The sequence below is a fragment of the Periplaneta americana genome, chromosome 8, assembly GCF_040183065.1.
Source record: "Periplaneta americana isolate PAMFEO1 chromosome 8, P.americana_PAMFEO1_priV1, whole genome shotgun sequence".
NCBI classification, from domain to species: domain Eukaryota; kingdom Metazoa; phylum Arthropoda; class Insecta; order Blattodea; family Blattidae; genus Periplaneta; species Periplaneta americana.
In genome coordinates, this window is record NC_091124.1 from 134,307,912 (window position 1) to 134,325,779 (window position 17,868).

At 36.4% G+C, this 17,868-nt stretch overlaps 1 protein-coding gene across 5 annotated transcripts in view; it reads left to right on the forward strand.

Moving 5' to 3' along the window:
* Nucleotides 1–17,868, forward strand: part of LOC138705069 (2-oxoadipate dehydrogenase complex component E1) — a 201,279-nt gene that overhangs the window by 167,770 nt on the left and 15,641 nt on the right. For all 5 annotated transcript variants that reach the window (XM_069833664.1, XM_069833665.1, XM_069833662.1 and 2 more), the window contains 3 exons: nt 6,113–6,269; nt 10,047–10,249; nt 10,403–10,523. In XM_069833664.1, coding sequence (XP_069689765.1) covers nt 6,113–6,269; nt 10,047–10,249; nt 10,403–10,523 — 481 coding nt within the window. The remainder of the gene's footprint in view (nt 1–6,112; nt 6,270–10,046; nt 10,250–10,402; nt 10,524–17,868) is intronic.

Genomic DNA, 17,868 nt, shown 5'->3' on the forward strand with positions numbered 1-17,868 from the left:
TTCATTACTCTTTCAGCAGTAAATAAACATTGATTAAAGTTCTCGTTAACACTTTGTTAAAAACATAAAATTTACACTGTCACACGTTAAAAGTGTTAAAATTGTTTAAAAAGGTATTTACCTTCGACAGACGGCCCGTTTCGACGCTATTTGTCGTCGTCTTCAGTGTCTCTTGAACCACTGCTGATTTAAGAATACAATAGCACACCCACATTACATACTTAATACGCAACTACAGTTCAATACTCACACATTGTTTGACATCATAATACGTCATAACATACAGACAGCCAACCCCCACCATAGGAACAACACACCCCCACCCCTACCATCGACAACTGCACATCGCAGAGCCAAAATCAGCAGTGGTTCAAGAGACACTGAAGACGACGACAAATAGCGTCGAAACGGGCCGTCTGTCGAAGGTAAATACCTTTTTAAACAATTTTAACACTTTTAACATGTGACAGTGTAAAGTAAATAAACGCTTTTTAATAATTTGAGGTTGGTTATATCCGCTTCTCATGTGAATATTTAATTGCAATAATAAGGCAGAGTGGTCGGAATATGGAAAATTTTTTACCTGAAGGGTATATGATTCCCGCTGACTATTTATGAAAATGTTGTCGAAGCATGCATTTCCTCTCGTAGGAGTGTAATTTCCTGGATAGAAGTTGAATTGTTTTAGATTTAATAGGTCAAGTACAGTTGTTTTCTCTGTTAAGACATCAAAGTCAGAATTTACGTCTCCCCATATTACTACTGTGTAATTGGGCCATTTAGTGAGTATTTGAAGAAACTTTTCGAGATGAATTAAAAAAATATTTGAAGATCCACTTGGAGATCTATAAATGCAAATAATTATCAATTTCAATGAGTCAATCATTACTCCTGAACATTCTAAATGAAATTCTACTTTTAGTTCATTAATTTCCCTAGAATAAAGTCTAAGTTGTTTTTTACAAAAATAGCTGATCCTCCATGAACATGATTAGATCTTTTGAAACAAACACCTAAGTTAAAACTATCAAAATTTATATAGTCAATATTATAGTCACGATACCAATGTTCCGTAAAACACAAAAATAAATAGGTGTCTAAGTTAAAGAAAGTTACCAGGAGATTAATTTTGTTATTCAAACCTTGCATATTGAGATATAGACCAGTTATTGTTATTACTGCAGTGTTACCATTTGGTGATGATGATGAGTTTTCTATGTGGCCTGCGTTTGGGGGCACCTCCTTTGAAAAAACCTAGTGACCAGAACTCCTTGCGGCCAGATATTGGTGTCCAAAGCTCGTGCAATATTGTCGGAATTTATTGTAATTTTAAACGATGCATAGGAATTAGGAAATTTTGATTTCAGAGGTTCGCATTGTGCCTCCGGGAAACTTTCTTTCATAAAGGACTCTAAACTTTGCACTGTTGTAGATGGGTCTAATCCAGAGACAAATAAGTATCCTTTCTTAGGAACAGTTTTTAGTCCAATATCATTAGTAATTGACTTGTTACCAACTACAATTCTTTTGTTTTTACTAGTAGATCTTTTCTTCCCAATAGTGATCCATTTAGTTTCATCATTATTCTGATTGAATGTTTTGGTCTCTCTAGGAGGAGTTGCCTTGTTACTGTTTACCGTAATGACCTCGTTTTTCTGATTAGGTTTGCTTGAAGTGGTAGGATTGCAAGCAACGTCAACAGCCACGGAATGTGCAGTGTTAGCTGAAGTCCCGGGCGTAATATTATGACTACGGTGGGTTTGTTTACTGCATGTCGCTTTAGTAACGACAGCACTATATGACGTTTGTATCTGTGTTGGATTACGTGATGATTCCGTAACCTTGCCGATCCTATCACTCACAAGCAAAGATACTTGATTCTTAAGTTGTGCATTATTTATTTTTAAATCTTTGATGTCAGATTCAAGGGATTTGACGTAACCAAGCACTTGATTTAGTGTATCAACTATGTTATGAGTATTTAAACGAACAGTCTCTATTTGTACTGCTAGAGATTCAGCATTGCTTATCTCTGGCAGACATATTTTTCTCTCAAGAGATAGAATTTTTTTGTTGGCATCTTCTTGTTGTGATCACTCACCGGGGATTGATCAGTAGATCCAGGAAGTGGGCTGCCACGAACTGGTGTGCTGTCACCCCGCGTCGATCTTGCTGCTGTTAGACGGTCTTCGCATTGATAAACGGAGGATCCTCCAGACGTAAAGGCCTCAAATTCAGCATCGCCAAATTTGAGGCAATCAAGATGGAAACGCAGGCCGCAGGGCCCAATGCACTTCAAATTCCTACCCTGGATGGCTGAAGAGCACTTCTTGCAGGTATCCTTGGTAGGTCGCATGTTGTGTTGCGTTAGCAAACACACACGAAACGACACACTTACTTCACACAGACTCGATTAGGCAACCAAGTGAACTGCAGAGCTTCGTAATAATACGTCTTCTCATCGCAACGGTCAACTGTCAACTCAACTAGGAACACATAGAATAAAATGGAATAAAATGGATTATAACACTGTGTGTCCATTTCGTGGTTCATATAAAGGTCGTTGATATCTTTGTCATGGTCCTTATCGTTGTTCTTGTCTTTTTAATAGTCCTTTTCGTGATCCTGGTCTTTGTCGTAATCCCTATTATGGTCCATGTCGTGGTATTTATCGTAATCCTTTTCGTGGTGTTGTGTTTCTTGTCATAGTATATTATCGTGGTTCTGATCTTTGTCCTTATCTTAGTCCTTGTTGTCTTTCTAATAGTCCTTTTCGTGATTCTGGTCCTTGTAATCCTTATCGTGGTCCATGTCGTGGTATTTATCATAATCCTTGTTGTGCTGTTTGTTGTGTTTCTTGTAATATATTATCGTGGTCCTGATCTTTGTCCTTGTTGTCTTTGTCGTGGTCCTTACAATGTTCTTGCTGTCTTTGTCGTGGATTTACATTTGTCATTTCAAAATTAATATTGTTCTCCCACTTAGGCGAATGACTTTCGTGTTATACGGTATATTTCAAACTTTCATAAAATGTAAAGGAACAAGGACGTAAAAAGAGATCTACACCAGAAATACAAGAAAACTGATAGCATTTTGCACTGGTGTGTAGTTTGGAGTAGGATGAAACTAGACCTACGCATGCACGACCAGATATTTCCCTGGCTACGTCGATATCGCGTGAACCGCGCTGTAGAACTTTAACTTTCGACGACCTAAAGTCATCTCATTCCTTTTTCGGGGAACTGTACCTAATGTACGGTACCATTCAATAGCTTATTATCACAGCAATAGTATGAAATAAACGTCACGTGCATGAATTAGTCATATAATGGAACTCAGCCCTAATGTGCAGAACAACATCTTACCTACATATTCATTATTATTATTATTATTATTATTATTATTATTATTATTATTATTATTAAGATTGACTTCATTTAATGTTGCCTTACAACATTTTTATGTAAAGTGTTGTACCGATAACTTTAAGCTGTGTGGTGACATAATATGCTCTTTATACATTTTTAGTTGGTTATTTAAAGACGCTATATCAACTACTAGGTTATTTAAAATCGATTCGTCATAGATTACCTGACATTCGCCTTACGGTTGGGGATATTGAAAAAAAAACCCAACCAGGTAATCAACCCAAGTGGGATCGAACTCGCGCCAGAGCGAAACTTCGAATCGGCAGACGTTAGTCGACTGAGCCACGCCAGTAGCTCTTCATCTATTTCTATGGTCAGTTTAACAAGTTTAAAATGTGTTTCTCCGGGGAATCTGGGGACCCATTTTCTAAAATATGTTCGTATAGTTGTAGAAAGATCGTAGAAGTGTTGAACTGATGGATCACATTGTTTTTCACACAATGTAATATTGTGTGGTAATATGCCGTTGTTCTCTATCAACAGCTGTATAATCGCTCTTTCACTTAAGCGGCATATTTCTATAATTCCAGATGATGGTATGACAAGACTTCCATTATTCTTCCGTTAAAAATGAAAAGAGGTTTTGTTCACTGCTGGTACCATAAACTGAGTGTTTAGATTTATTACATTACATTTTCTTAATGATTTAACAACAAAGCCAGCAATGCATACACTCATATTTTCAGAATATTCCGTCATTGTGAATGATGTAAGAATGAGGGGGCTGTAATGGTTGTTTGCAGTTGAAAGTTCTAAAGAGTCATATCGTCTCTGATTCTCAAAACACTGAGGATAATTATTACAGTGCTTTAGGAGTTTGAAAAATACGATTGGGTATGTAGGGGTCTTCTTAGCGGACATATTCCACTTTGTAATATAACTTAATATTGGAAATTTGGAAAAATTAGTAAGTTTTGTTCTAAGCTTACCAGGTAGTAATGCTTATAGAGAGAGAGGGAGAGATGGTGTTTTCTTTCATGAACAATAAGTAGACAGATGTTTAAAACAGGAGCGCGACACATTTAATCAACTGAGAACAGCATATCGCAATCAATTTCAGTTACAGAGAAGTTCTTGAATTTGTAAGAAAAAAAATAAAATAAAAACCATTAAGTTATACGAGACAAACCTGTCTCAAAATACTCTTAATTTAAGCTTAACTGTCAAAGTGTAGAATAACGTTGTTTTTCTTTATTAATTGAAGTGAATAATTTTTATATTTTCTATGTAAAATTCTGCCGATTCCTTAGTCTCCTGCATTTTCTTAAAAAAAGGTTGGCAACACTACTTCTGGTCCAAATCATTTCTTAAAAAGGGAGATTATTGGCATAGACACGGTAATAGAACTTTTCTTCTTTCTTTCAAAATCTTTGACTATCCACAACGGAAGAAAAGTTCAAACTTCCCCAAAAACTGAAAAAAAAAAAAAAAAAAAAAAAAATTCTCTGCAGAGATTCAAGCCTAATACCAATCTACCACACATATTCAAGAAAGGTCATTATGGATGAAAAATGTGATTAAATAACAACAAATGAGAGTTTAGTGAATTCTCCCCTTTTTGAACGAGAAAAAGTGAGATTTAGATAATAATTATATCATTTTTACGACAGTTTAGTTTCTGCACTTCAGTGTGTGACATTGAAATAGAATTTATTGTTCATAATGTGTAGATTTAATTCAATTCATTGTATTTCAGTTACAATAAATAAATAAATAAATATGTGGTCTACTTTTTCTGCAACAAAATACATAAAAGGTATTTAGTTTAAAACTCTCAATTTGTTAATTAATATTTGAGGATAAAAATTCGCTCCGGCGCCGGGGATCGAATCCGGGTCTCTTGGTTCTACGTACCACTGATCTACGCCGAATCCAATACACAACACCGGACCGAACCTTATTCCTTCATTGTTTCCATTTGTGGCCGGACCCTAAGTTAGGCATATACGTTGACGTTTTTTTTATGTCCAAGTCAACTGCCATTATACATGGGGCGCACTTAGCTGAGTGACTTGTTTGGCCGGGATTCCGCAGTTAAGTGCACAGTAATCTGTAGAGAAATATGCACTGCTAGCTATGAGAATATTAAAGGTTTTATTAATTTGTTCTACAGAATAATATCTGTAATATTGACAATTAATATTTGAGGAGAAAAATTCGCTCCGGCGCCGGGGATCTCGGCCAAACAGTCACTCAGTTGAGTGCGCCCCGTGTATAATGGCAGTTGACTTGGACATTAAAAAAAAACGTCAACGTATATGCGTAACTTGGGGTTCGGCCACAAAGGGAAACACTGAAGGAAGAAGGTTCGATCCTGTGCTGTGGATTGGATTCGGCGTTGCTCAGTGGTACGTAGAACCAAGCGACCCGGGTTCGATCCCCGGCGCCGGAGCGAATTTTTCTCCTCAAGTATCGATTGTCACTATTACAGATATAAAATCTTTAATATTCTCAATTTGTTGCTATATAAAATAATTAAATATTGACTTGCCTTTTCCCTATGGTCTACAGTTATGATACGTACTACATCTTGTACTCATTCAAGTTTGAATGTTGTATAACTAAGATTAACTTATATACTGCTTTATCCATTTGTCGTGTTCGCCTTACTAGCATATCTACAAATCCGTCTATCTTTCTATGTATTAGTTAAATATTTTATTAATTTTTGTGTTGTTTTACAGGTGGCAAATAGCATACTATCAGAAGAAGCCGTGTTGGCATTTGAATATGGAATGAGTATTGAAAATCCAAATCGGCTTGTAATGTGGGAAGCTCAGTTTGGCGATTTTTTCAATGGAGCTCAGATTCCTATTGACACTTATGTTACAAGTGGAGAGAGTGAGTATAATCAATTTCAGTACTAAGTAATTAATACTTTTATTCATAACTGAGATGTGAAGGTAATCCGAAATGGTGCATTTGAACCAGGATAATAGGAGATAGGTCTATTGACATAATGTCAGAATAAATACATCAAATAAATCTGCCCTTCCGGACCACAAGTCACAACTGCGCTATGGACTATGCTAATGTAATTTGTTGTTCTTCCTGTATAGTATTTTTTCGTATAAATTACGCCCGTAAGGAATAAAGATTAGTGTATAAATATTGCCCTGTACTATTTTCTTACCAGTACTTAATTTCAACAATTACCATACATATTAAGCTTTTTCTTGGTACTGTCTACCAAAACAATCAGAGAATATGAGAGAAAATGCAGAAGAAAACTATATGAACATTACAAAAAGACGCGTTATTTTGAAATGCAAATATCTTGCTTTACATTGCATCTATACGAATTATTTTGATGTCATGCAACGTCATAGACTTGGGAGTTTATTGTGTGTAATGTGTAACTTTAGTGAAGCAATCAACAGCTGCTAGAAAATAAAAGGGTGTACACTGTCGAACAAAAGATGTATTCTGTAAATCTTTTTATATGTTTAGCAGTATTGTCGTGGTGCAGGGAAGTTTCACGACGATTGATAATTGAAGAACTTTGGGAATGAATTCGAAAAATCAATATCCGTCTTTGACAACGAAAAAAGTGTTATTAGCAGACAAGAGTTGTTAGAACACCTGAAAAATTGCACTCAGTTGTAATCCTGGGAAATCAGTCAAGTCGCAACTGCTTGCTTTACAACAATCCTCCACTTTAAAGATAATCCTAATCTTTGCACGAGATCCAGGACGATATCGAACAATGATCATCCGACTTGGTGGAAGTTCGTCAGATGAATTGTCAAGCAGTAGCGAAGAAGTGGATATGGATGGTAAAGAACCATTATCTTAATGTAATCCTTCATTTCATTAATAAACGTAAGCCTACGTAGTTATTTTGTTAAAATCTTAAAATGTATTACGTAATGTCTACAATATTTCTTATCATAAATAAAAATGATACATTTCTTTCGACAACAAATTCGCTCTCCTAACCTGACGCGTACATTATTATTGCCAGCACTGTATTAAGTCGCAACTCGCCTGCTCAGCGCGAGAGTAAACATGTGACAACAGCGCAGCCGTAAGCACAGTGGTATTTTCTTAACATTGGACGACCTATAGCGCGAGTAATAAACAACCTTGATAGAAGTTTGCAGGATGACATATTGAATATGTTAAGATTTAAATAAAAACACTCAAGTCTATAAAATTGCATGACACTAACATCATTCATATATACAGTTGCAATGTATAGAAGATATTTACATTAAAATAGACCGTCCTTTTTAGTGACGTTGTAGAGGTTGTTCTGGAAAAAAAGTCCAATATTTAGAGAGGAGGTAGTATGCAATTAAATTTAATCCGAGGCGCGACAGCCCATGAACGACCATGATCGGCCAGCCGGCTGCTGGCTTCACGTCCACATGCTGAAGCAGAGGTGGACGATTATCCAATCAAAATGGAGTTATCGTATGGTTGGCACGATGATACCCCTAGCCGATATATAGTTGGCGGTAGTATGCATCAAAACAAGAAATAAAAGTCCTATAACTATTTGCCCTAAAATTAATATCTTCTGAGAAAAGAGCAAATGTTTATCATCACTGTATGAGCAGCATATCTTTCACTGTGAGCTCTTTGGCAAAAAGCAATGTTATTATTGAGGAAATAGAATGCAATTGTTTGTCTCTACATATTAGTTTCGTATCTATTGAATAGCAGCATGTTTTGTTTCTTGCCCAAGAACTCACAGTAGAAGATATGCTACCATATTTAATTACACCAGACGTTATCCATCGTGAACAGTTTGGATTTAAACCTCACCATAGCCCCAGAGAAGCACTTCACAGATTAACAACAACCATCCAAAGAGAATTTCAACTTCGGCAACACACAGTAGCTACATTTATTGACATTCAGCAAGCTTTTTATACTGTCTGGCACACGGGTTTATTATATAAACTTCACAATCTTAACATTCCTCTAAATTATATTCAATTTATCGCCAGTTATCTTACAGATAGAACTTTTCGTGTTCTAGACTTACGCTATCTCTCAAACGCTTACATCATAGAGGAGTTCCTCAAGGATTGGTTTTAAGTCCAACATTCTACTGTGCATATGTCCGTGATAGACCAATTCATCCCAAATGTACACTTACGCTATACGCTGATGATACTGTTATTTATACTAAGCGCATAAACATGCATTTTGTTTGTCTACAAATGCAGGAAGCCTTAAATATTGTAACCGAATGGTCCACAAAATGGCGTTTGTTTTCACAAAAAGATTTCAATTTTGCAATTTCAATCCCTCACCATCCAAAATGAAAATATACCTTTGATAACTACCACTAAGAATTTTGGAGTTCTTCTTGATAAGATACTTACTTTTAAATATCATGACACACACATTCGTGAGAAGTCCTTCCAACGACATATGCTTCTGTACTCATTTTTCAAGAGCTATATATCATTAAATGTCAAAACAATGCTGTATAAAGTTTTAATCCGATCGTACATGGCATTCTGCTCTGAAATATGGGCTCAAGCAAACACACGATATCTTCAGCGACTAGACGGACTTCAACGAGCCATCTGTAGAACCATCACTGAAGCGGACTTGTTATCCGAAATAGCCAACAGTATGACGATCTTGGCATACTATACTTCTCAGATTATATCAAAACTCTTCGTGCAAAATTTCTAGTATCCCTCCAAAACCATCCAAATGCACTAATAAGTAAAAATATACCGGTTCCTCTTACATGGCATTATCAATTTTCTCTCTCTACTATTGGTAGAGTTACGTTGCCTCGAAATATTTTAAGTTCTAACTTGCCACATGATCTAAACTTCCTTTAAAAGGCAAGGATAAAACTCGACCTGGTACTTATGAAGAAATAATCATTAAAACAGATGAAAGAAAAACGCTAAAACATCTTAAATTTTCTCATCACCTCAAGTAAGTATCTCAAACGAAGAAGTATGCCTATTCTCTTCAGAAGGAACTTTAGGATAGTATCGTGTAATTTTGAAAGAAACTTTTAAAAGAATGGCTATTTCATTTACAACTATATTCGGATCCATTCACAATAATTACTGTCAGTCATGTTTTTCTAATATGAAGAATACTAAAAGTAGTTGCCGAAATAAACTAAAAAAAGTTCTTTAAGACGTTTTAAGTTCAGACAGATTTCTAAGGGACATCACTATAACTTTAGGTCTAAATCAATAATTTGTGGTTAATTTCTTTTAAAATATTTTGTGTCTTAATGCTTATTAATATCCGTAACAATAAATTTTTAACATAAATTTGAAATATATTCATTATTATGTTACGAAGTACCTATTCCTCATATTTATGCAATACATAGGTTGTCAAATTTGATTTTCATATCTTCTGGCTCTATCCACGAAAAGAAACTATATTAAATAATAACCAACCATCTTTGAAATCTCATTGTGATAAATGATGATATAATAAATTCAATGGGAAATTTGTCATAATTTAAAGATTTCGCTGTATTCGATATAATTAGTGCATTTGGGCATTTATTTGAATGCAGTGTAAATCAACCATAATTAGTTGGTAATTTAATCGGCTGTACACTTATATCACAGATTTCTACCACATGATTTAATTTTTGCTTTGAAATTTCTGGTTTATAAGCAAAATGGATGATATGCAGTGGTTTGGTAATGCTGTTGCCACATGGATATGATGGTGCTGGTCCTGAGCACAGCTCATGTCGACTGGAACGTTTCCTTCAACAAAGTGACTCAAATGAATCCAAACCAGATGGCGACGATGTCAACATACATATTTCCAACCCAACCACACCAGCTCAGTACTTCCACCTACTTCGAAAACAGGTTTGCTTCGTTTATAGATATTCTACATATGAAGAACTTTGCAGAATACAGTAATTAATTCAATAAAAAATCTACCACTACTGATAAATACATATGAATAACCTACATATTTTTAAAAAATTATACTACTGGTGCATTTCTGTGTGGTTGCAGGTCCTACAAAACTATAGAAAACCTCTTATTATTGTGTCACCCAAAATTCTACTCCGAGATCCCTGTGCTACTTCAGATCTTGCAGACATGGGACCTCAGACTACATATATGCCTGTCATTGGTAAGATTAACTTAATGTAGTCAATATCATTACCAATTTCGTAATCATAGAGTTTAGAAAACTTAATAATTTAAAAGGGCATAAGATAATGCTACCTCTCATTGAGGTTCTGGCTGATATGTGCATCTATTATCAGGCAATACATCTGACTTGACAATGTGTTAGAAAAATAACAATTGTTTGTAAACATCTGAAGTCTCATTAGTGTAATATGTAACTAGTTAGCGATGTATGCAGTGGAGGAAGAAAGGAACTGGTCATCCTATCCCATTATCTTCTGGCTTATTTGGTTCATAAGTGGTGCCTTGTTCGTATCACTTTTGAGGTTCAGACCTGTCTTCGGACACTTGACTAAACAACATCTGGAGTCTGATTAGTGTAATAGGGGGAAGGAACTAGCCACCCTATTCCATTATCTCTAGGCTTAGTTGCCTCATGAGTGATGTCTTATTGATGCTAAAGACATTTAGGCACCTTAGCGACACATTGTGCGCTTCGTTTACGTATTAGAAGTGGGAAGTCCGATTCAATTACAGTGATCATCATCATTATCATTGGCTCGACAACCCTATAGGGACACTGGCCCTACTCAAAAGCTTCCGCTTTTTTCTCTGTTCAATGTCACGCTCATTTATAATGATTCACTAAAAATGATTCATAGATGATCCGATTTCAGTAATAAATTTAAGGGCTGACCCGAGGGAATGTCCTCCCCTAGATTGCAGTATGTCCCACCTGAGATTCAGACTTCATTAACCAAAAATATAATTTACACAATATCAGATTTCAAACTCATATGAACTTTCAGTAACTAAAATAAATTTTGTTACGTGTATGTAGGTTTTCAGGCAGTTGACTTCTAGAAGATTATTATGATGTACCGAAGTACATATGATATTTCCGTGCAGATATTCTGCGTCAGCATATGATGGAAGATGATTGGAACGGAGACAAATTCTCTCCGGCACCGGGATTTGAACCCGGTTTTTCAGCTCTACGTGCTGAAGCTCTATTCACTAGGTCACACCGAATTCCCATCCCGGAGAGAATTTTTCTCCGTTCCACTCATCTTCCATCATATGATGACGCAGAATATCTGCACGGAAATATCATATGTACTTTGGTACATCATAATAATATATGATATGCGAATAATCACTTAGTGATTTAAAACAGCGCTTATTCCGTCGGATCCCGGCCACTTAGTCACTCATAACGAGTGCACTCTGCACATGTGTGTGGACATGGTCCCACTGTCATATATCTGTGACGCAGTGCATGAGGGTAGGCCACTAGAGGGAACCCAAGAGGTGGAACTTAAACTGAGAGAATTCGATCCGACATCGGGATGGGAATCCGGTGTGGCCTAGTTGATAGAGCATCAGCACGTAGAGCTGAAAACCTGGGTTCAAATTCCGGTACCGGAGAGAAATTTTCTCCGTTCCACTCATTTTCCATTCTTGAAGATTGTTTTTTTTTTTTTCTTTTACTTTAATTTTAGGGATTTTGGGAAAGGGTAGTTGCTGACACAGTTCGCATAACTAAGTCTCCCGGTCAATCTTTAATAGTTGAAATTAAAACCGTCTAAATTTTCAGTCTTGATTGTTAGAGAAGCAGCACATGTTTACGCAGAGAGATATCCATTGTGCGCCCATCACTCGTACATTGTTTTCCAGCGTCTTGCAAAGCGTGTGCGTACAAACGCCGTGGTGCAGCCGAAACACAACAAAGGTGAGCGTATCAGACGACCTATGAGGAATGAGAAAGCTGCCGATGTCCTCGCTCCGGTGATAGTTAACCCTCAGAATTCCATAAGAAAGATTACCCGTGACATAGTACAGTGTTTAAAATTCTCAAAGACAACAAATTTCATCCACACCATATTCTTCTCTATTAGGAACTTGGAGGACATGACTTTCAGACTCGTGTTGATTTCTGCAACTGGTTTTTAAACACGGACCGTGATTTTAGCCTCAGAATTCTGTGGACTGATGAGGCAACTTTCAAGAGTAATGGTCAGGTGAATCTCCATAATGCCCATTACTCGTCTCCGATTATTCCGCACTAGCTACGGAGTACGTATGGAGCTCAATAAATATAGTGTGGCCTTCTCGGACACCGAGTGATACTTTTTTGAAGAGAACTTGAATGGTAGAACGCACCCACGCTTCATTCGAAACATTTTGCACCAGTTGTTTCATGATGTTCCCCATGCGCTTCGGTGAACGATGTGGCTTCAGCAGGACGTCTCTCCGACTCACTTTTCACGTAGGGTTCGGCTAGTTGTTAACCTGTTATTTCGGCTAAGGTGGATTGGGCGAGGACCAGTAGCATGGCCGGTCCGATCGCCTGAGTTCGCTCCAGATGACTTCTTCTTGTCGGGGAGAATTAAAGACACGGTCTACCTGATACGCCTAACAACTAGGGAAGACATGAAACAAAGAATTAGGGAAGCCTGTGAGTCTCTCAGCTGTGCTGAAGTGCTCCGCGCAATCACGAATGTTAGGAAGAGATCAGAAAGTTGTTTAGTACAGGATGGCGGATATTTTGAACACTTACTACATAAACAATGTACAGTATTTCTCAGCAGATGCCATTTTTGTTGCTTTGTGAGTAAACAATAAAACTTAGAAAAAAAGTTTCAGTAAAAGTTGGTTCTTTTTAAAAGTAGTTTCCAATGTCTCTTGAATGACCTATGTTCTAATTTGAAATTTCGAAGTTAACCACATGTAACCCTGCTTTCAGTTTGTTACGAGAAATGGTACTACCACCATCGATTCTTTATATAGGTTTTGGTCATCAGAATTTTTTAATGAACAACCAGTATCATATAGTTTTAGAGAATAAAGGCTGATACAGGTGGTCTGAAACACATTGTAAAGTATACTGAACAGCAGGGGCGGCTTTAGGGCTAATGGCCTCGTGTCATGGCATTGTCTAAATGAAATATAATTAAATCTTATTTTTAACTGTACATTCAGGCACTATAAGATCACAAATATAAAAATATGGATTTATCATGGAGTTATTCCACAGTCTAAAATATACAGTCGCGCAACTTCAACACTTTTTTTCCCAACATTCGCGACACTAGCGCCCAAGCGCCCAAGCGGCAGGCAAGGCACTGGTCATAGGGTTGATACAGTCTCGTTCAGCCAGCACGTGCTTTAAAGGGATGCGAGATGTTATAATAACGTTTTAATCATGCGTCGGAATAAAGGCAATGTGTGCAATGACACAAAATTGCAGTAACAACAAGTTTAAGTCTCCGAATTTGTAGTTCTTCAGATTCCCTAAAGACCAAGAGAAAATCATAACTCAGTCATAACCAATAATCCATATCGTAGGTTGCCTACGTATTATGTTCTATAAAACATTTATTAGTTATCAGTGTTTTTCTCTTTATATTTTTCAAAAGTTGAATGTTATATTGCATTCAAGTAGCAATCATGGTGTTAATTTTTCAAGAATTCATGGAGTACTGTAATCCTTTTGCAAAATATTCATTTCTTGAATAAATCCAGACTGTGTCGATAAATTTCTGATGTGTTGGTGTAGATTCATGTGGCAGACGTATTAAGTTCTCAAAAAATAAAAGAGCCTTTTTTAATTTAATATAAAAAACAATCTTTTCTGTAATAACCTGCATGACTTTTATTGGTGTTTATTTTACATTTCCAGTGATAATTTGAGCCGTTCAGAGCAGAAGTGGTGTAAGTCAAAATTAGGTAATGAGGTTTAAAGTAAAAATTCTGTAAAATACAGCGCAAAGTAGCAATTAATATATCCTTCGTGCTATTCACTGACTACTAATAGTTTAAATAAATTCAATATTAACTGCTACTTTGCACTGTAATTTACAGAATCATTACCCATTTTTTGCTTACACCACTTCTGCTCTGAAAATAAAATTAGGCCTACATTTTCTGAGTTAATTGAAGTTACAATTTTTTCAACAAAATTGCGTGTTCATTTATATGTTCTCACCTACGTCATATTAACAGTAAGTGCATGTAATTTACGTATTATAGAGGTAGGATAAGTTAAAATTAAGCTTATGTGTGAAAACTGGAAATGTAATGTAAAATGCTGTAAACTTGTCATAAAAATTTAAACCATAATATCAGCACTATTTGTGACTCAAAATAATAAAGGAAATACCGGTTCTTAAGAAATGGAAAAATAATTAACTTCATAAATCATTGTCTGTCATATTAAGGTTTAAATCCTCCCTTTTTTTATTTTCAAGTTTACTTCAGCGGCCGAGTTTACCCCAATTTGCGGTATGGAAAAAAGTTAATTTCTCAGCAAATAGGGAGAGGAGTTCACCACGCGATGTACCCTACAATTTTGAAGCTACTAATTTTGACTCTTCTCACAGGAAATATAGAGTTCCAATGATTCATAAATATATTTAAGAATGAATTGAATTAACCGTCCACGTAAGAACAATTATATTATTTCAAACCATGATACGTGATCAGGGCCATGATTCAGTTGTAAGGAGCAGAAATAATTACGTTTATTCCCAGCTTCTGAAACTTGTAGATTAACTGCGTGTGAAATTCTTCTAGGATTCTAAAGTAAAATTAATAAGAGCCATATATACTTACTGTATAGCATAAAAATATGAAATAAATTACACAAAACCCGTTTGCTAATGTGTTATCATGCCGTATGCACACTTTTAACTTGCCTGCCGCTAGAGGGCTACTGTCGCGCCAGCTGTCAAATGTTGGCATATTTTATACGTATGAGTTGCGCGACTGTATATATTAGACTGTGGTTATTCGAGCGGAACATCGATTTGAACTATCGCTCCGCGTCGTATAAGAGTAACAATGCCAATCGCCCTCTGATGCGCTTATGCATATTCGTAGTTGTGCATACCTTGTAATTCGAGTCAACTGCCCAGCGTTGCCAACCTGAACGCGAGAGAGTCAGGTACAAACGCCCCGAAATTCAGCTATAAATACTAAAATTAAGCTACGCTCAAAACTTGAAGAATTTGCGTACTATTGTTCAATGTACTGCGTTTCACGACTATTTTATTGCCTGTTATACAGGGGCGTATATTGCGGACTACCGGGGCTAGCGGCGGTAGCCCAAGGACATTACAAAAGAAAAACTTTATAATATAACATAATGTAATAATTTTGTATTATTAGTTTTACCATAGTCATTAAAATTAAAGTAATTGTTAGATTTATATGCGCTCTCTGCTCTCGAAAACAAACAAGTTGTCAAGGCGGCATCGCTGGAGAAACCGCTTGGTACGTGAGGTAGCCTGTGACTGTATCGCGCACGCTGTCCTGTTCCCCCCTCACCCTTCTGTTTCCATCGTGCAATGTAGGCAGGGCGAGTTACCGCTCTCGTGATCGGTTTCTTCGCAGGCGCGAAGCAGTAATACGCTTAGCACGCTAGCTCATGAACGTGATTGTGTTCTTGCAGTGCATTATTTTAAATCTGTGATTTGTTCGAGTGTCTAAGAGTTATATTAATTGTGAATTATTAAGTTTTTAATTTCCCAATTAAGTGATATTGTCAAAAATATGGTAGAACAAGTTTCTGGAGAGGTTTGTGTTGAAAATGACTGTGTAATAGAAGGTTTATTAAAAGTGCCTTTTAACCGTCGTACATAACAACGAGAAAGTTGAAATTGTGAAAATGGAAAGACCAACTCCTGAGTTAAATTTGTCCATGGACGTAAAAGAAAAATAGCGTGAGTACACACGCCATTTCACTTCAACATCATATGGTAAGTCGAATTGGTTGTGTGGTACTTCTAAACTGTCTAAACTATTTTGCTGGCCATGTTTGTTATTTAGCCACGAAACTAATGTGTGGTCAAAAGAGGGGTTTTCTAATATGAACTCCCTTCGAACGGCAGTCCTAGAATACGACAAATCAAAAGCTCATATTTGTAGTAGCATGAACTTTGCAAACTTTGGGAAGACAAGAATTGATTTACAGCTAGATAAGCAAAAAGCTCTACACATCAACCAACACAATGCTCTTGTGAAAAAAAAAAATCGGGAGATTTTACTGCATCTTATTAACGCAGTCTGCTTTCTAGGAAAAGAAGAATTGGCTTTTCGGGGGTCATAACGAGAGTGTGGAATCAGACAATATAGGAAATTATATTGAATATTTAAGTTCCTTAAGTGAATTTGACCATATACTGGCCAATCATCTTGAGAGTTCAACAGTATTTCGTGGTACTTCTCTCGCAATTCAGAATGACTTAATATTTGCTATAAGTGGGGTTATGATAAAGAACATAAAACCTTTTGTGGCCATTTTTGTTGATCAAACAAGTTACTGTTCTAATCAGAGTCAATTGTCCACTGTTTTAAGTTACGTCGACAGTACTGCCAATGTTCAAGAACGGTTTATAGGATTCAAAAATGTCAGTTCGGACAAAACTGCTGCTGCTTTGTTTCAGCATGTGGAAGGTGTTATAGCAGAATACAATGTCGGCAATAAGTTAATTGCACAGACATACGATGGTGCTTCAGTTATGGCGGGAAATATTAATGCCTTAAAAACAAAAGTTCAAGGAAAGTATCCTCAAGCACTATTCGTCCATTGTTACAGCCATGTTCTCAATTTAGTTTTGTAACAAACTACTTCATCCATTCCAGAATGCCGCATTTTTTTTCAAAACACTGTCGGGTTTAGTTGCATTTTTCTCATCATCTCCTAAAAGATCAGAAAACTCAAGGAATTTATGAACAAGAAACTCCCAAAAGTAGCACCAACTAGATTGAATTTTACATCTCGGCTTGTAAATGCAGTAAAGGAATACAGAGAAAAACGGACTGCTTTCTTTAAAAATATCATTTGTAATGACTCTGAAGAAAACTGGGATGATGCTGTAAATGTGCAGGCTCAAGGATATTAGAATTTTTTCACACAGTTTCAGAATATATTTCTTCTTCAAGTCTATGCTAGAGTGTTCGCACATACAGATGTGCTCTACAATATTCTTCAGACAAAAAGTGTAGACATAGCATACTACTTGCAAGAGGTATCATGTTAAAAAAATACTATATCCGAGTTCAGACGTAGTGGGTTTCCGTCCATATGGAGTAATATGGAAAATGAAAATTCTTCAGCCAATACAATGGAACCAACATTAAAGCGAAGAAAAGGAGATGATGAATTGAAATACAGGCAGCTGTACTACAGCATACTAGATCGTAGGCACATTGAAATTACTGACAGATTTTCTGATTATGGAAAGCTTCAGTTGACACATCTTCTAGATTCTCAAAAATGTTCTGCTTATACAGAAAACTTCCCGAATGAGGCACTAAACAAATTATTTCAGTCCTATAACAGT